Source organism: Falco naumanni, chromosome 11, assembly GCF_017639655.2.
Source record: "Falco naumanni isolate bFalNau1 chromosome 11, bFalNau1.pat, whole genome shotgun sequence".
NCBI classification, from domain to species: Eukaryota; Metazoa; Chordata; class Aves; order Falconiformes; family Falconidae; genus Falco; species Falco naumanni.
Genome location: NC_054064.1, coordinates 8705068 through 8725427, shown reverse-complemented (window position 1 = coordinate 8725427; position 20360 = coordinate 8705068). Strand labels below are relative to the sequence as shown.

The 20360-nt window shown below is 41.6% G+C and overlaps 1 protein-coding gene across 19 annotated transcripts in view; it reads right to left on the bottom strand.

The window, feature by feature from the left end:
- Positions 1-26: 26 nt before the first annotated feature.
- The window catches only part of PRRC2C (proline rich coiled-coil 2C), a 75673-nt gene continuing 55339 nt past the window's right edge, over positions 27-20360 (bottom strand). For 9 of the 19 annotated variants that reach the window (XM_040610338.1, XM_040610347.1, XM_040610354.1 and 6 more), the window contains 12 exons: positions 16554-16767; positions 15436-15639; positions 14629-14750; positions 14010-14146; positions 11769-12003; positions 11186-11308; positions 9417-9635; positions 8527-8601; positions 7275-7378; positions 5402-5528; positions 4188-4424; positions 27-1883 (listed from right to left, as the gene is read on the bottom strand). In XM_040610338.1, coding sequence (XP_040466272.1) covers positions 1623-1883; positions 4188-4424; positions 5402-5528; positions 7275-7378; positions 8527-8601; positions 9417-9635; positions 11186-11308; positions 11769-12003; positions 14010-14146; positions 14629-14750; positions 15436-15639; positions 16554-16767 — 2058 coding nt within the window. In that variant the 3' untranslated portion in view covers positions 27-1622. The remainder of the gene's footprint in view (positions 1884-4187; positions 4425-5401; positions 5529-7274; positions 7379-8526; positions 8602-9416; positions 9636-11185; positions 11309-11768; positions 12004-14009; positions 14147-14628; positions 14751-15435; positions 15640-16553; positions 16768-20360) is intronic. The other 10 variants (XM_040610348.1, XM_040610355.1, XM_040610353.1 and 7 more) reach the window with 8 other exon arrangements.

Sequence of the window (20360 nt, the reverse complement as noted above, 5' to 3'; positions counted from 1 at the left end):
TGCTAATCATGAGATTACCCGGATACTTTATTTAGAGAATACTTTATTAGTTTCTGTAATCAAACCCATGTAAATAAGACCGTACATATTTAATACAGTGCGTTACCCCTGTACAAATGGAAAAAAATTAAGTTTAACATTTCTAGACCAATATGGCTGTTAATTTCTGTACAATGCCAACTCACACTACAAGTGGGATACTTTTTTCCAAAGTTGACATCACAGCTAAAGTTTCCAAAAATTCAAATTATATATATATATTTATATAAAAAGATAACCAATAGCGATTCACTAGGCATCGATAGCAGCAACAGCCTTTCCAGCTTCTGCAGTCATTTGAACAAAATTATACACATTAGACTTTCAACTCTTCCTTCCAAAAAAATGTAAAAAAAAAAAAATCCCAGAAAAAACCAGCAAATTCTGCTACTGATGTGGTACCTGGTGCTTTTTATTAGCTTTTTCAATCATTGTCTGGAAAAAAAACCTCTAGAATAACATTATTAAAAACAGCTCCGGTATAGCACAGTCACTACTACATTTCATAAGCAGGTACAGGATATCTTACATTCACAGAAGTATCATACAGTACTGTCCTACAGCTATAATACTAGAGGATACAATTAAAAAGGCATTTATTTGACTTGATTCTACTTTCCAGCACACTGTGGGCAAGGAGGTGGTGCGACGCAGCTCTGATATAAAGAATGCACCTTTTAGATAAAACTCTCTTTAATCCGGTAAGGTTTCTTTTATTCTCGTGGCACAGTTCTAAGTGCTCGTTGCTGTATACAGACAAACTGGAAACCGTTTCAAGATCACTCGCATCATATCAAGATAGCTGGACAGAGGTGAACAGAACAAATCTGACTATTGATGCAATGAACCTTTCAACTCCAGAGGTGAACGACTGAGGGGGGAGCAGGTGTAGAGAACACAGGTGGCCAAGTAGCATTTTTCATGTGGTGATCTAAATACAGTATATTGTCATCCAAGAAGCAGCAGCCCGCAAAGCACTGCCTTCAGAGGGAAACCCAACATCAGCAGCGTTAACTCTGTGTTACGTTAGGTTAGATGTCACACGGCAATGTCGCCAGCTATACGAATCCCTCAGTTTATTACAAGATAGAAGCTTCTTAAAGTCACTAAAAACTTAACACACATTACTTGGCCCAGCACCATCTTCAGATCTGCATGTTCTCACACTCATGGGTTTATAAAAAGAAAAATAGCAGCTGAAGATCAGAGCCTGAAGAAAATAAAGAGTATTCAATCCTGTCAGCTAGGAACATGCTTCCCCGACCACCTTCTTCCCTGTCTGTTTTGCACTTCGGGAAGCATACAGGTGTGCAAGCCAAAACACGCGCACACGTGTAGAACGTGCACACACCAAAAGCAGCCATCATGCTGTTAAAGAGAAGATACAAGCTCAACAGAGCCTAGAAGCTCAGCTGGATACGCAGCAGTTCGCACCCGTAACCGCTGATCGCTTCTATGTCCCTTTACGCTGTTCAGAGCCCTGCAGGGAAAGACTCGCGTCTCGTCCTTGGGGCTACAAATCCACGCTGCTGTCATCTCACCCACCCTCCCCTCTTCCCCCACCTCCATGGAAACACAGCCTCTTAAGATTTTGTTTCTTCGGTTTTGATTGCCTGAGGTTTGATTGGTCCAGTTCTAACAGGTTTTGCTGCCGCAGCAGGCGCAGGGGTAGGCTTTTCCTCGGCTTTGTCCTGGCAGACTCCTGAAGAGTCAGCAATTGCCTCGGCGGGTTTGCTCCCGTTCTCGTCCACTTTCTGCGCTTTGCCTCCTACGGGTTTGCTCTGCTGCTGCTGTTCAGAAAAGAATCTCTGGGTGGACTGAAGTACCTCTGCTCTCTGCTTTGCCTTAAGAAAGGGAGAAAACATGTTTACTGAAGAGAGGGCATTGAAATAAGAGCAACTTCACAGAAGTACTTCCTAAATGGAAGGGCAAGGACTGACCACAGTGGCCAGAATTTCTTAGAAAGGCAGCGTCCATCCAGTTGCTTCCCAGATGTCACCACATCTGGGCACTTGTCTCCTCAGTAGCAGCTTAACGTCATGCCTAGGCTTTCCTTGCTCCTCCTACTCCTCACCCCAGAAAAGACCATCAGGGACAACAGCTTGAAGCATTATCTAGTATCTTTTCATGCCACTATTATTACAGGGCTTAAAAAAAGTATAAACACTGCCTACAGTAGGCTCACACTGAAGCTTTACTCCTCGGCCAGAGTCAGACACGACCAGAAGGCGCAAGTCTGCATGCTGCCCGTGCCCCAACACCACTGTGGGCACCGAGGGCCACGCCAGCGGTCACTTCTCCTGCCACGTGGTCTGGACTTCTTGAGTGCAGGGGCTGCATCGCAGCAGCAGAATTTAGTCCGAGCACCCGAATTTTTTCTCCCTGTTGCTCTGGACACAGACTTCAGTCTCTGCAATGTGGATGCAAGTGAACTGGTGTCGAGGCTGTGTATACGGCAAGCTGAAGCTTTACCTGCTTCCCACTAAAAGCTGGTGTTCATTCCAGGCAGCACAAACTAGTGTCTGGCTTCCTTCAAATCCCTCCTCTGAATTCTATCAGTAACCTTGACTTTGCACGTTTGAAATTCAGCCTTTGTGACTAGATGTTTCAGTTACAGTTTTACACCAGACCTTTCATCTGGTCAAAACACTGTGCAGACCAGATGCTTCAGACCAAGCACTTGGCTTTCCGGCCCAGACTCAGGCAAACCAGGAGTTGCATGAAGAGTTCAACCTTTTGGAAGCTGCACGATTAAGCCCGATGCAGTCAAATGCTTTTTTTTTTTTTTTTTTTTTTAATAAATAAAAAGGTTTATCATAATAAAGGAACCCAACTACAATACAGACACCGAGCCTCCATGCATCTCTCAAAGTATTTTATGCTTTTCTATAGAAAATGGGGACACAGACACATACACACCGGGGGAAAAAAACAGCAAAAGCCTGGAACAAGAGGTCTTGGCCTTAATACTGCATAGCTGCTTCACATAACTCAGCCAGCAACAGAACAGAAAACAAGCCTGTGAGCTCAGGTGTGCAGGACCACAGCAACAGTCTGATTTTACCGGAGCCAGACACCTGAAATCTTCTGCAGATTTCAGCCATCCCCTGAGATTAAGGCTAGATGATTTGATCACAAGTAACCAAGCGTGACAGAATAACTGACATTCTTCTGAACAGCGTTCGCAGGGAGATTCAGAACACCGGGACTGCATGTAAGTAGTATCTGCTATGACTGGCTAGATTCAAACCATAATACAGACTCGAGACAATACATAAGCATCACCTGCTAAGTCTACAGCTAGCTTATGTTGATGGTAGAAAACTAAACGGACCAAGTACCTAGAATTTAAGGGGTAATCAATCCTCCTACAACCAGACATAGCCAGGAAAACACACACTTTTGCTTTTACACCTTAATGCATGGGTTACAGCAAACAGCAGTAGATAAAGGAGCTCCTTAGTACTGTTATTCTTAAAGCAACTTACTCTGCAGAAAACAGGCTGAGCATACACCGGTGTCCCTACACAGATGCCCCATACTGCAGTCCTGCCTTGGTAAGAATAGTTTGCCTCACTCTGAAGGGTCCCAAAGTGCTTCAAAAAATTAGATGAGTCCCATCACCTGCTACTGAAATGCAGCCGCCTCTTCTGTGGAGTGTGCCATGTTACTGCATTCCACCACAGAACAAATGACAGGCATTTCAAACCACTGGGAAATGAATCTCCAGAGTCGGTAAGGAGCGAGGCTGGCTGGAACAGGAGGGTTCATACTGCCACTCAGAGCTGGGAAGGCAGATGTGAAATGACAGCCAACGACCAGGTTTGTAGGCTTCCTCATTCATTCAAAAAATCCAGGCTCTTGAAACCTAGTTATCAGATTGCCTTTGACAGCAGTGGTAGCTTCAGAACTGCTGACCACAAGACCTCTTGAGAAAGGAAGCTCCCTACACATTTGTTTTTTAGTTTAAAGTTCTTACTAAAAAAACCCCAGAGCTTAGAGAAGGTCTACATTCGGCTGTTAAAGGCCTGGCTACCTGCTTTGGGTCCAGAGGCATTTTAATTAAGACATGATTTGTAGACACATTCCTGCCCTACAAGCTGTCAAGACTGAACTGGTGTTAACAGCACTGCTGTTCAAATACTAACCTTCACGTCTCGTTCAGCCTTCATCGCAGCCTGGGCCTGATTGCCTCTGGCTCCAGATACTGATCCACAAAGACCTCTGGCCACAGGCGGTAAATGAGGGTGGCTCATAAGGCCTGTGGTCATCTGAGACGGCATCTGACTATGCAGTACTACTGGCAGCCTCTGAACAGGCGCTGGGAAGGTGTTAGTATATGGGGCTCTTACCAATGGAGGGAGCAGTTTAGGCTGAGAGAGGATCTAAGTGGGGGAAAAAACAACAAAAAGAGACATTTTGCAATTAGAAAAATTGCCAACTAGACTGCACGTTGGCATTCCCTTAAAGGGGAAAAAGTTGCCGCTCTGCTGTCACACTGACGTCAAGAAAATAGGCTTTTATGTTAAGAGAGGCCACGCTTGAACTCTGGAAAAAAACAGCCCTGCAGTGCGTAAGGGAGAAGACCCACGCAAAGCACTGGAGGCATCGCTAGCGAAAGGCAGCCCTGGAAAGGCTAGGTAGCTTCTGCTAGTGGCAATCCAAATGTCAAACCTCAAGTCCTGCAGTCAAACACTCAAACGCTAGAAGACAGGCAGAAATACCTACATTTTTAGAGAGGCTACATTTCCCTAAGCAGCCTGGCTACATACAGTTGCCCATTACAGAGATGCACCACCCCTGTAAACTGCACTCCCTGGAATGCCAGAAGCAAATCAAACCCTTTGCCAACAGCCCTGCTTGGTACGGACTGCACGACATTCAGAGGTCCTTTCCAACCTCAACTGCTTCATCAATCCTTCAGAGCTGCATCTCAGACAAACCACCACAAATCTGCTGTGTCGTTATAGACATTTAAAATATGCACTGGGACCCTTGGAGACACAAAGCTTCTCCCTTTCCCCAACCAAATGATCTGTTTTTGCAGGATGACATGCATTACAACTGCATGGGGAAGACAGCAGAACGACTGTCAAGTTCTACATCATTCACAACTTGTGCATGACGTAGTGTGCTCAGAACTCTCAAAATTAAACACGTCACAAAATCTGCATTACTAGTTTAGCAAGATCAGAGAGGATTTTTTTGGCTTTGATCTTGCAATCAGTTTTCTCATGCCATTTCATTTTAAGGATTCTATTTTGTACATCCCCATGACAAAGCCTGAGGAAACAGAGCTGAGTTACAGCACCAAGTCATACAGAGAAACAGATTTGTTTGCAGGAAGGCACCAGTCACCTACCTGTGGTGCGAATTGTGCAGGAAATGGCTGTGTCATTCTCACAGCAGCAGCTGCTGACTGAAACTGCTTCTGGTAGACGATGCTGTTCATTTTATTGGACTGATTGTTAGGACTTGTAGAACTGGCCCTAAAGAAAAGAACACCAGTTAGAATCACACTGCTTCTCAGTCAGAGGACATTTCTGTCTTTAGTTTGAGCTAGAAATTCAGTGCTCGAGGGGAAAAAATAATCTCTTAGAGGAGCTGGTATCTGATATTCTTCTGTATCTACTACTAGTTTCAAATGTAGACAAACTCAGAACTTAAGAATACAAAGAGAAACCATAATCAGAAATACTTAGGATATGTAAAAATTCCAGGGCAAAGTCTGTATGAAAGAGACATTTCCCAAAAGTATCTGTAACACACTGATGTTAAAAGTGTGTTGTTCTTCCCATCCCTGCTTGCTTAGGTTCAGTCCTACCCTTTGACACTGTTTGCTGTCATGTCAAGTTCAGAGCTTGTCACAACAGGCATTAGGCATGTGCAGCAGAAGCTGTCATGTGCAGCTGCTTCCACTCTGACCTGCTGTCAAATGTTTCAAAATGCACTTGAACAGATTTCAAGAATTCACAGAAAATGCTGTCCCTCTGCTTTATATGGCTAAGAATACGATCTTCCATTAAAACTTGTAAGAGGTGTTGAATCACCATGAATTAAATGAAGCCTGAAAGACTACCTGGGGGAAGCACACCAAACAGCCCTTAGAGAAAGAGAAAAGGGCAAACAGCTTTCTTTAGGAAATGGAGCTTGATTTGCAGACTTCTCACGAAGAGTGTGTGGGTGATACACAACATAAAATGAGCAGCGGGGCACCAGCTGCAAGGAAGCCAGCTAAACTCAATACACACCAACATTTTGTAAGCTTAAAGAAATCTGTTTAGTTTTCACCCTGAACTCTTGTGATCTAGTATGCTTTTGTCTATCTCCCCAGCACCTCTACACTTAAGAGCAAAAGCTTGTGATAAACCCTGCCTTGGCTGCTAGGAGAGACTTCTTGTGTAGAAGAATCTTTAAGATAAGTACCATCAAAGTCAATTGTCCTAAATGCTCACTAGCTTGCAAATTCAAGTTTCTTCCTCCTCATCCCTTCACTTTGTTTCTTAGGTGAAGTACTGGAGGTATGACTCCAGCACTGAGTTCAAACTGTCATTTCTACTTCCCTAGGAAAGCCTGAACACTGTCAGTCTGCTGCAGTGAAAGCCAGCAAATACGGTCACTATGCACAGAAGCGCAGCTTTCAAGAACAAAACTATCTTGAACCAAAGTTCCATATTCAAGTTCCTTCTGCCCACTAATGACTTCATCCACAAGCAGCCCAACAGGTCTACCATGAAGTGCATGTGCATATGAGCCAGATGCTGGTAATTCTGTCAATTAACCAAGCAAACCTGCAAACATATTACTAATTTCACTTGAGAAGCTTATAGATCTTGCAACAATTTAAAGTTCACCAATAGAACTGTTGCCACAACTGTGGTGTAAGCCTTTTAGTGTTTTTATTTTGAGCATTGCAATTAAAATAAACTGTCTTGGAGTTTTATCCCAAAGTACTGTGCTTTCCTGGTACAATCCCAGGTCATTTTACATTACTTGCTTAGTTTAATTTAATAAAAAAAATATTATTAATATTTTTATCTCAAAGCTACATACTTCTGACCAGCTATAGCAGACCTGATGATGTACTGGAATGCTGCTTTTCATTTAAGATCAAGCATTGTATTTTTGTATTAGTAGCCCCTCACCTCACACCTTTCAGAATTGGCTGCTTATGCATGACTAGGTACATTTTCTAGCTCTGATTTCAAGGAATTTTGAGCTTAAGAGAGATTTACCGGAAGGGACTGGAGGTTGGAGTAGTACTTCTACCACTAACTGGTGGTGTTCCAGGTTTAACATCAATGCCGCCTCCAAACGCCTTCAGATCCATTTCCGATATCTGAAAAACACAGCAATTGACATGTTAATTTCAATTCAAAGAGACGTTACATTTACTAAGTAACTGTTAGCTTACCTCACATTTTTCTCAATTAAAATAGGTCATTTAAGTGGAGGTGAAAGCCAAATTGCACAACAGCTTCCTATAATTTGTATAACCCCAGCACCACAAGCACCTCTGTGTACAACTTTCCTGCGCTATCTGGCACTTCCAGCAATGCTACTGGCTTTCTAACTTGATAATCCTGCATAATGGAAGGGGATTTGTAACTCATTTCATATATTTGGCCCTAAAAAAAAATATGTTTCAGGGTTGAAATTTCCTTCCTCATCTCAGGTACCACATGAAAATATTTAGATATAATCCTGAAAAATGCTGAAGAAAACAATGCCATAAAATAATCCAGTTCTATAAAAAAACCAAAAGCACAGCGAAACCAGCTGTCATTCATGCAAAAAAATCTTCACACTTGGAGCAATGAGTCTTGCATGTTATTTTGCAGATACGCTCAACAGAGTAGATTAGTCTCTGGAGCAGTATCTTTCCACACAAGACCATGAAGCATAACAGCCCCAATAAATCAGTTAAAAGTGAGTGGCTGTTTTAAGTTGACTTTCTTCAGCAGGAACATGATGGAACCCTTAACAAAGAGCAGAAAAGCCACTTAAGGCCACCATCCACCCCACCGCAGTTCCTCCTCATTCCTTGCTGAAATGCACAATCGTTCTCCAATGACAACTGTAGCAAAAAATACACTGCTGCTTGGAAGATGGGCTCATAAAAATTATAAAGGTGAAAAGCTTTGGCCAGATCCTATATAGCTAGAAAACTGCACGGTGCAAGTCACCACATATTCTGGTGGGTGACAGTATGAAAACTTCATCTAGGCGATGTGGAATTGTGGTTGTCACTACTGTCCAAGACATGGAATTAATGCCCAAGAGAAATTTTTCTTATCACAGCTGTAAACCATGGGGACAGCAGGGTCATTTTACAGTCAAAAGCATCCTAAAAGTCTAGGCCACAAGCCGTAAAGATTTCAGGTGCAGCTCCAGAGCTAAATTGTTCCCTGCACTGGGGAAAGACCTTGCTGTATCTGACAGGAAGCTTAGCTGTGTTCACATCCAGTGTTACCACCCACTGCTCACCTGAAAGTATGCTGCAACTGCGTTGTGCTGCACACTATCCGAAAATCCCAGGTGCCTGTAAATCTGTGATTCCATCTAAGACAAGAGACCTTGTGATTGGAAACCAGCTCCACACATCCCCTCATTACCAATTACCACAGCAGCTCCAAATAAAGGAGAGAATTCCCTCCTAGGTATTCAAGTTTTATCTCCTTACTGGAGCTGTCACTCAAGGAGTCTTCTTCAGCTGCAAGACCAGCTTTTTTTTTTAATATACATATATTATTTATATTTTGTTTTTTACACATCAAAGGTCCTGCCTTGCATACAAGGCTATGTTCTCAATATGCACCTTGCTGTGCTATTCAGAAAAGCAGATCCCTGGCAACATTACTGAAGTTTAATTCTGGTTTAAGGTTACAGCAGATATGGTGTCCATTGAAGCTCCTAAAATTCCAGTTAGATCCCATACAACTTGCTCCAGTATGAGATCAGAAACAAAGAAAAAAAAAAAAAAACCAAAAAGAAAAAACATGCATGACCAGAATTAGAAGCCAGCCCTGACAGAGTAATGTTGTCTGCCTGCTGCTCTAACAATGGCTCCGTACTATTTTTGACATGGATTCTACATGAAACATTCTACTAATCTGCAAAGTCATTATCAAACTAGGTATTCCTACGGTGTAAATGGACTACTATCAAGTTAGCTACAAAAACCTCAGCTAAACCTTCGCAAAATGCACAGACCCAGTCACCGAGGAACTAACCTTGACTGGATTTTATCTTCCCCTCCCTACCTTTTAAAGTGAAGGCAGATTTTTAGATGCAAGAATGCCATGCTGCTTCTACAAAACAGCATAAAGCTGCGCTTTGTATTAAGTTTTGTACCGTACATCTACCAATACTGTTACCTTTCCAGTTGCAGCAATCATGCTGTGTTGAGTTCCTGCTGGGATTAATCCTCTGAAAGGCTGGGTTACTTGTGCAGGTCTGCTTAGGTTTTGAGCCTGCGCTTGTGGTGGTGTGTGCTGTAGTGGTGGTTGTAAAGACTGGGGTAGGGCAATAAGTGGTTGTGCTGTGGATCCAAAGTTGGGCAAAGAAATCTGCGATCCTGGCAAAGGTACTGTCACCTGGAAAAAAGTACAAAATCACCAGTAACATATACACAAGGGCCATTATTTAACTTTCTTTACTAGCTCTGTGATTTCAGCTATGTTGAAGTTAAATGGCTTAATGAGTTCATCCATCTACCCAGAGAGCTGCAAGCAAATAAGTGAATTTGTTGTTTAGTTTGCATTTATCAGTTCTAATGGCACTTGGGTCTTTGCTTTTCAGAAACAAAACTGCATGGTAGCTCCTAACTCTTAACATCCTTCACCATGATTTCATTGTATGAAGTAGTAAATTTAATTAAACTCAGAAAATAGAAGTAGAATGAAATAGCCAGTTGAAAGGGATGGATGGGATTATTTATTTACTTCAAATATTTTTAGTCATCGTGAGGACACTGGGATAGAAACTAGATTTTAAGTTTCCAGGAGTCTCAAAAGCCAGCAGTCCGAGCTTAAAAATCACCCAAACCTTGGCCTGTCCCCCGCTTGCATTAACAGGGAGTGCTGTGGGCTGAAAACACCACAGAATGGTAGTGATAAATGTGAAAATACCATAGCAGTGACTTGACTGGCACGTGTTACTGCATTTCCTAGTCTGACCATCAATCCACAATGTGCAAAATTATATTCCGAGTGTGACTTGAAGAATGATATATTCTCCAGATTTGAACTACTTACTAGCGTTCTGCTCTGAAGGGTAACAGATTAAAAGTAGAGACAGCCAAGCTTGAACACAGTAAAAGCACTAACCCTTCTAAAAGGGCCTTAAAACTTTATGCTAGATTTACAACAGATGACATCCAATTTCTTAAGACTCTTCTAAACTTCTGCCTTTTCATGCGTATGAAGTAGGCTATAACAAACCAGTCCATCATAAGCTTCTTTTTGTTTTAAAGCCACTTAAAAGAATTGAACTAGAAGATGGGAACTATTAGATAGCATCCTGTAAATATGACAGAATGCTTGCACACAGCAAATTAATGGCTATTTCACAAAAGAATTTGAAAAACTTGGTCACTGGAGTTACTTTATAAACCTCCTGATGTAGGTTACTGGTTACTAACTTGGTTGTCCTGTTTGCCTGTGTGATCATTCATCTGATGACTTCTCATTTGTTTTCTACATATCTGATATCGTTGACATACGTAGCAGCTCTGAGGTTTCACCTCAGTGAGATCTGCTGTTAACAACTAGGCTGCGCTAAGCACCTGGAGTTTGTTTGTGTGTCCCTCCACCATCACTAACCGATACCTGCCCCCCATAAAGGCAGGTATGTCTCAATCAATTAGCAACATCACTATGCCAATCAGATCTTTGCCTGGCACTAAAAAATGAACTATTTAAAAGAAGGATGCCAGACAAATAATCAACATGAACTTGTAGGCCCTCTAACTTCTCAGCAATTCACTTTTTCAGTGCTGCTGCAGTAGCCCTCCTTTGCTATCAATTTTTAATTCTTGCATTTTGAAAGTATTAAAGATTGTCTCAGCCCCTCACCTCCACCCCAACCCCACAAAACCCATCAACAACAACATGCTTTTAAGAAGAATACAATTTAGGAAATTTACCATGCCATAGTTTACCTGCTGAAGAGCACTGGGAGACTGTGCAGTGTTGTAGAAATTGCTCTGGCCAGGCTGTTGAACTTGCCCAGAGTACAGATTTGAAGCCTGAGTGAGTGTAGCTCTGGCCTAGGAAGAGTAAGATACACCATTACATTAAGAATAATTAAGAATGCAGTTCTGAGACAGCATGGCATGTCACACTCTATTTCAACTAGTACAGTAGAAACCACAGCATAGGAAGCTGACAACTGAAGGTTTCACCTTGTGATAAAGCTCTCACTTTCAAGTGGTAGAATAGCCATTTATCACCTACCATAACAGAAATTAAACCTGAAGCTCCAGTTAGTGATAGGAAGCGCAAGGAGCCCTGCAGTCTGGGGAACAAGCTTCAATTCAGAGATTATGCTAATGTACCTTTACGAAATTAAAACTACATTTTTATTCAAGTGTAAGTTTCCTGCCACCTTGACTATCATGTAATTATCACAGAGGGTGGGCTTATCCCGAGCTGAGCAATACTGGATTTATTACTGCATTATCCGTATCAAACAATTGCAGAACTTCTGCATTTGGGAGCATTTTCTACCTGGATAATGTGTGTATCAATAAGCTGAGAGCCTCCCAGTCCTGAAGCTTGACTCAGTTGATGTTCATATAAGATAGGAATAGGTTGTGTGTTAGAAGTCTGTTGAAATGCCAGGCTCGACTGTGCCTTAGCAAGCTCCTGGTGTTGTACTGCTGGGAAGTTGTGTAACGCTGTACCAGACAGAACTACTGGCGACGGCTGAGACAAACCACTTTGCATAAAAGCTTGCTGGGATCTGCAAGAGATTGAAGCATTGTACATAAAAATGCAGACAGAGCTCAACAATGAAGCACCAAAAATTAAGAACCCAGGTTATATCCTTCAAATGGAATTAGAATTCTTACCAATAATGAACAGATTTTCACCTGAGAAAGGCAGATTTTTCTATTTACTCTGCACACAACAAAATAATAGACGCTAAAGACCACAAGAAAAAAAATGGCTAGGCTTTCTATTTAAAGTACACTTAGCTATTTAGATGTGTGCTAAAATAGTTTTTGCATAACTTAACTGTAACTTACAGAAGCTACCAGTTCTTAAATTTCTGTGCCATAAAATAGGACCACTGGGAAGTACCACATGACTAGTTCCACTTAGTCATCAAGTAAACTGCTTTGTTCTCTTGACTTCACAGATCCCCACAATCCCAACTTCTAATACTTACAGGTTAAATCATTGCATGCTGAATATTGTAGGTTCCAAATGAACGTTTTAGTTTCAAAATAGTAACAGAGACACCACAGCCTTTAATTTTAACTAGATATTCAATTCCCTTGTCACCAGCATGGGGAAGCTGCAGTTTGTTTAGAAAACAAAGACCAAAAAACTACAGCAAAGCACCACAGACAGGTTGTTTTAGTCCATCAGAAGCATTTATCCAAGTTATCTCCATTAAGGGCTAAATAGCCACCTTCAGACTGAAGAATCAAGAGTTTTTAAATTAATGCCCCTCTCAAAGCTTATCAGCTCAAGAGTGTTTTTTGATGTAAAAACACTTCTCATTTTATCACCTGGTCAATATGTACCAGCATAGCACTGGTCCTGTTAATCTGTTACGGCAGAGACTGTGTGCTTGCCTGACTGAACACCTGGCTTAGCTTTGTTCTGTACCTTTCCTTAACTGCAAAACATTCTTACAGCTGCACCCTGAGCATTGGAGAAACTTTTCTAGAACATATGCAGAGGGCTGTCTTCAATGCAAACAAAAAACACTGACAAGCTTTTTTTTTCCCCTCTTATTTTTTAAACCAGTAACCTATACATCTCAAAGCTTATCCTCCTCTGCACCTTTAATGATGTGGGAAAAACATTCATACTCTTATAAATAGCACAACCCAAAACTCCATTAATATTGGGTTTGTGCGTGACCAGATCACCCAGAAGCATTTATTTAATCTGGACCTCATGCCAGACTGATTGTGTTTCTGCAGCTAGCCAACTGTTTGCAACAACTTTCGTCAGCTGTGGCAGGCAGGCCAAGCAGTATTTGATCCAAAGTCAGCCAAGCACAAAGTCAGGGTACACATACAGTGAATTAAACCTTCCGTGGCTTCAGCCCTCTCTGTTGCAACAAGCAGGTATTTTCTACAGCACACTCAAAACATTGTATTTCCAAAGAAACTTTCTCAAAGTGAAACTAAAAAAATTTGTCAGAATTATACCACTGTGAATGAGTTTTGATAGGAACAGCAAGGAAGCTCTGGAAAGGCTTACAATGAAAATCTGTTCGACTATCACTGCGACCTGAGAGATCTGGGTCTTCCTATTATCTTTTGTAGCAAATACAGAAAACATTTATTCTAAAACATAACCTGCTATCCCCTACAGATCTGAAATCAAGTTTCTAGCACGTAGGGGGTTCAAACTAGGATTTCAAAGTGTTTCAAGACTCCAATATTGGTTTGATTGCAAAATAACAAACGCAAATTACTGAATTAAATGAACAGACTCCTCTTTTTCTGTTCTCTTAGTATGAAAGTGATGTTTTCAGCTTTTTAGCCTCGCTTACTAAAAATACAAATAATCACACATTTTTGAACCCACAATTTTGTAACTACATCTGTGCATGCAGACTAGCCAGACAATCCACACACAGAGCTCTCTCTCAGCCAGACAGATGAAAGATGTTGGGGAAAACAGGAAGATGAGGCAGCTATTAAGCACAGAACACAAGTATGCAGGGAAGCAAGTTCTATAAATTCTGTCACTCAAAAACCAAAGAAATTTGCATATGCTACCTACCTGTAAGGTTGTAAGGAGGAGTTGAACAACTCTTGGGCTTGTGAAACAGCTGGTGCTGCTCCTAAACTCAGCTGAGCTTGATGCTGTCCTTGCAGAGGTGCATAGATGGGGATGGGGATTTGCTGAACTGAAGCAGGCTGCATAAAAAAAAAGAAACCGCTAAATATCCAAGGACAAAAGTCATGTGGAAAAGCTACAGTCATGTGTGAGCCAGGATTTGTGTAACACTATAAAAAGTAAACAAAGAATATCAAATCCCAAGGCTGCATGCAGAGCTGGTATTGCTTGCATTCAGAAAATTACTTTCTAGTTGAATTTTACACTTTTCCTTGCAAATAACCAGCATAAACAGAATGAATCATTTAGATTTGCCTACAAAACAGACCTGCACTAAGGTGGCCACACAGGCCCTTTCCGTGAATACGTACTTCTACATAAAGTATATCTGTGAGTGAAAGCTTATTCTCTCAGCTTTCATGACAAATGCTTTCATTCTCGGGAACAGCAGAAATCAAACAAACCCCCTGCCCCCCATTAGCTCCTCAGTAGAACTTTAACAGCAGTATGGACAGGGAGGGGGGAGGAAAAAAAAAAAAAAAAGAAAAAAAAAACCAAATACCTGAGAAAGCCCTGGCTGAAAGCCTTGCTGTTGGGCCAGAGAAGGTGGTGCCAAACGTGCATGTTGGGTATTGAATAGATGACTTGTATCCATATAAAATGCTGGGATTTGAGCTGCAGCACCTCAGGAAGAGCAATACAATTAGTACCCGATTCCAACTATCTCCCCGCTAGAAAGGTTTTCATCAAGAATTAGAGATGCAGCCACTGTCAGTGCCTCCCAGTGTGACAGCTACCAGAGAGGTAGGAGAACAGAACTGGAGAGCTGTGTGCCTAACCAGCTATGCGATCTTTTCCAATTCGCCTCCAGAATCTACCGCTCTTGCATATGCATCTTCAGCCCCATACAGGTTTTGGGAGATGAGCAACAGATTCTGGCCAAAGCCGGTGTTTTGGTGAAAGAAGGGGAAGAACATGCTACACTGTCACGTAATGTGTTAATAGGGTAACTATACGTGGGGCTTTGTTAAAGGAAAATGCCATGATTCTGAACAATTGTAGCACTTTAAGAAAGAAGTCAAGACTAAGTCATTCTTGGTATTAAGTGGTGATTAACAATTCTGCAACAGAAAAATGGTGTATCAAGAGATTCAAACTTGGGTTCCTCAAACTAACACCACAGCATTATCTTTGTCCTCACTGACAGAAGCTTGCATATTTAGAGCAGACAATTAGTGAATATTTGATTACAGAGTGCTCTCCATCATTCTGCCTTTACTGCAGATAAAACCAGAACTGAATTAAACTCTTCAGCTTCAGAGCTCCCAAAAAAGCAGACACATGGCTTCTCAGCAACAAACACTATTACCTGCTGCAGACTGAGACACATAGACCTGGGGACTTTGCTGTTGCTGGGCAATGAGGGATGGCATGCAGCTGAGCTGGGAAAAGTGACTGGCAGAAGCTAGGCTGCTCGTCTGCAACTGCTGTGGTTTCACTTTACATATATTAGGTGGGTCTGAGGTGCTTGCAGTCTTCGTACTCAGTGAAGAGGTTGTGTATGTTCCAGCCCCTATGAGGAGGGAAGCAAGCAACACATTATAAGACAGCTGAAGGTATTTCAAAGCCTCATCTTTCAGCGGTCAAAGTTTTGGGTCAGTTCTGCAAGCGCAGTCACAAATGGTAAAGAACACTGAAACCTAATGCAGCTGTTCCCATCAATGTAAAACTGACAGGCAGGACAATTCTGTTAAGTTCACTATAGGCAGTGCTGCAACCATAATACATCTCCCTTCTGAAATACAGGAAGGAGCATATTCCAATACTGAAGTAGAAATCTTGGTTAGTTACACAACAAAATACTGCAATGTACAGCAGTTGTGTCTCTCATGGTTGATGGCTGGCTCCAAAGAAAGGTCTTTTTCAAGTACTTCAGCTGAGATTTGGGCATACATTCTAACATTCCAAGGTGTGAACGTTTAACCAGATAGAGCACCTTTTGTTTGCTGCAAGAACCAAGGCGGCAACCAGTAGTGTCTTTGAAGAGCAGCTGGACATTTGCACCACCTAGTGCAAAGGGGTTTTTGGTATGAGCTGTTGAAGCTCATATGACACAATGACAGCAACATCACAGTTAGCTGAATATCAGAACTACCGTCTGCTCTAAAATCTGCTTGCTTGCCTTCATTCAGCTGAACAAAACGAAACCAATAAGGCAGCCAACAGGAGAAGTTTGCCTTCTCTTTGAAGTCCATGTAAGTAGCATAGGCAGAGAGATGTCATTTTAATATTCCTTTCAGCTGACTGAAGTAGGTCAAGTATCTCCTTGTTAGTTAGTATCTCCTTGTTGGTCAGATCTGACATTTCATACTAGCATAAAACTTCTGTTAGCTTTGCATTAAATATGATTCCAAAGGGCATCTAATCTCTTGAAAAACTTAACCAAGGAACAATACAACAGGATACTACAATCGTGACATCTGGTACCTGTTAGCGAAGTTGTTGGTGTAACTGAGGCCACAGGAATAGGAGGCATTGATGCACTAGAGAAAGAGCTGTAAGTACCGCTGCTTGGCCCAGTGTTGTTGCTGCTGCTGCTACTGCCGCTGCCACCAGCAATGGGAGATGCTGCTGAAGTCACTGGTGAACTCTTCTCCCCCATGTTTGGGGAATTCTCCCATGCTTTGCGTGCAGACTCCATCTATGTAAAAGAAAACAAATTTATTTATCTATTAGGAAGTTCCAACAAGTCAAACAGTTTCCTCTTAACAGTACTTTTGAGTTCAAAAGGCAATTCAGGCTTCATGCGAGCCTCTCTTAAAAAAAGTCACCATAATCGTGCAACTCTGTTCATGCAAAAGCATACAGCCTTAAGTTGGAGCTTCTTATCTGTTCCAACTGCACACGTGCACAGTTCATTGTTTTAACATTCAATACTCAAAAGAGAATTCACTCACACTAATTTGGCTTGGGTTTGTTTGACATAAAGAGCAAAAGAAAGGTAAAAATCTCTCTGAGTATGTCTATGAGGTTCTTTACTTACAAGTTATTTGGGCCACTGAAATGAAATGGCCCCTTGCTTTCTTGGTAAATCATCCACTTTGAGCAATCACCAAAAATATCTAATGCACATGTCAGTAAACATGACTGTAGTCAAGTTTAGATTTCCAAAGCAACTGCTGTTCAAGAAGCAATCATGAGCTGACAGCTTGCGCGCACTGCTTTGCATTAATGCTAAAAATGCTTCATGCTCCTCTATTTCTATAATAATGTTGAATTTAAGTCTTGCACAGCAAGGAAGATGAAACTTCAATTGAAATATTTTATACACAACTATCTTTCACCAAAAGTAGAAAGAACTATTGTTTCACTGCAGCCAGTAACTATCAAATTATTGCTACATTAGACACGCAATGCCAAAACTGAACTGAGGGACACTTGTGAGGGACTACTGAAAAGGAAATACAAATGCTCAGACCACACTATTTAAAGGCTTGAACACACAGTCCATGGATTTCTCTACAACCTTCAGCTGTCCCCAGTTGAAACAAAGATTTTGCTAGTACAGCTGGATGCCATAGGCTGAAACCGCTCATCTGGCAGACTGTAAGGTTCTCAAGACCAGGTGCTGTCTTTAATGGTATATGTAAAGGGACAAATACATACTCACCAACAAATTGACCTCACTACCTGCATCAATAGAGCTCCCTAACTGAGACTTGCAGTCTCTATAAGTCATCCTTTCAACCTACCCTGTTGTACATGAGGTAGGCAGAGTCTGGACAGACTGAACATGACTCAAGTTATTTGTCTAGATGTTTCAGAAGTGATAAAAAACCCCAAAGCATTACTGAAAGAACTGGGTAACAGGTGATCAATACACACCCATATGGGAAAAAAGAAAAAAAAGAGTAAAGATAAACTTTGTTACGCATTAAATCGTTTGGAGCCAAGTCACCTATTTTCATTTTTGAGACCACCTTCCCCAGCAAGCAGTCTGTTCCCCCTCCACAACATTTCAGACAGGGCAAACTTCAACATTTATTATTAATCTGCTGGAAAGGGTTTTGCTTAAGGTGGGGTACAGGTAACACTACAAGCTCCTTTCTGATCGCCACAGGCTCTGGTAAGACAGGGTAATGCACTGGCACTAAAAGAAAGTGAAATACCACCTGTGAACATCTGAATAAAGAAGGTATAGAAGCTCCTACCATGTTCACCAAGTCTCATGATGTCCTGGAGAAACTACCGATAGCAAAAACTGGAGGCTACATACTGTATTTTGTCTTCAATTTTCCAATTTGCAATGAAAAACATGTAACAGAAATCTGAGTTTTCTAACAGCTTTGCTCTTAGAAAGCTCCTTAACAATCTTTAACTTCTTAAGCCAGAAAAAAGATGTAAAAGACACTGGTACCCTAGGAGTGCCTACACAGCACCATCTACAGACCAGATATGAAGGAGTAACAGGCTCTAAATTAATTGAGGCTGGGGAAAGCACTGTAATTTCACTGATTGCTCAGCTGTGGGAAAAGGAGAGCACAAGTTGAAGATCATGGTTGCTTGAGGCATCTTTTCACCGCTGACCCGCTAGGGCCTTCACATGGCAATAAAGGCCCAGTAAGTATACCCAAAAACTTAACTGGAGACAAATACCAATGTGCCTTAAGTACACCAAAGTTTAAGTGAAGAGAAAAACAAAGTTGAAATGTTTCAGATTCTGGACCAGATGCCTACACAAGAATTTTAGACGGAACCTTGGAACATGGGAGAGGGCCAGGCAGCTCAGCTGAATATTGCTTTGGACTTTCTTTTGCTCGGCTCCTTACCTACCAACAGTGCTATCAGCTAAGTCCTTAAGACGATATCTGCCTTAGTAAAGATGTCTTCAGCAAAGTTACTCCAAAGAAACAAGAGATCTCAACAAGCCTTCCCATGCGAGCACCTTATACCTGCACCTTGGCAGGATGATGTCAAGTAGTGGGAGCAATTGTGGCTGAGTTCCCCTGCTGTGACTCCTCACAGACAGTCTGTGATAGGGGATGGAGGAAAGAGGAGGTGTAAGGATTATTCCTTTATGGAGGCAGAGCCTGGAGATTTTGCTCCTTTAGGAGAAGGATCTAAACGCCTTCCTCTCTGCTGCTCCAGAAGTATCTTTAAAAAGAAGCAAGTATTATGTTGCAAAGGATGACATAAAGAGCAGCTCTGCTCTGTAATGAATCAGAAGGCCTGTTGTGAAAGTGGTAGTATCTCAGTCCATGCTGCAAAACAAGCCTGTTGCCTTCAGCATTTGCAAAAGGGAGTCAGAGCTCCAGTGGCTGGAATAGAGAAGTTAAAGACAAAGCTGCTTTCAAATGCCTTTCCATTCAGATTTTGGTCAGAATGTTCTTCAAGGTAGCCTCAAACCACAGATGTTTGACATATTTTGTTAGCACACATCCAAGGTCTATCATCCACTGAGAAAGCAACCAAACCACCAACACCAGAACAGCAGAAAGAAACTGCAGTATGAATGACAAATACCACAGTTCGCTTTGCAACTGAGCAGTGTCACATTCTCTGTAGCATCATGCTATAGTAACATTCCTACCTGCATTACATGTGAATCAGATATCCAGCTGCTAAAGTAGTTAAGAGACTGCTATTTTAGAAAAGTGCTTTCAGGCGCCAGAAAGTCAGATTATGGTAACTTATTACATAAGAATGCAATAGAAAACCAAATTTTGTTAAATTAGCTGTCCCTCTTCAGCCCTCTTCCAATTTTTGCTGGTCTATTGTTTTAAAAGTAATGTTATTCCCACCCCCCCACCCAGAAATAAGGTGTTAAAAAAAAGAAAAGCAAAGATTCAATGAGAGATCATTAATAACTATCATCTGTAGAGAACACAAGCAAGCAGCTGTCAAACCATGCCAGTGAGACAAGTCTCACTGGGATTGACAAGCAAAGTTTCTCCAAAGTGTTAGTTCCACATCCAATCCCTAGGTTTTTTTTTAAAGTTTTAGAGAAACTAAGTTCAAACACATCACTCTTCCTTAATACTAGAAGCAGCAACAATATTTCTACTTGTTCAGCCACCTGCAGTCACAAACACAAAGCAGATCTAGGACACAAAAAAATAAAAATAATAAAAAAAAAAAGAGACCAACACCTTCTAAATATACAGTAGCAAAGCTACAGCCCAACTCTATGTTAGTGAGTTATACAATACGCACAGTCCAAAATCCAACAAAATGGGAAAACACCATTCCAAATATTCTACACACTTGCTCTACACTGGAGAGCAGAAAACAACA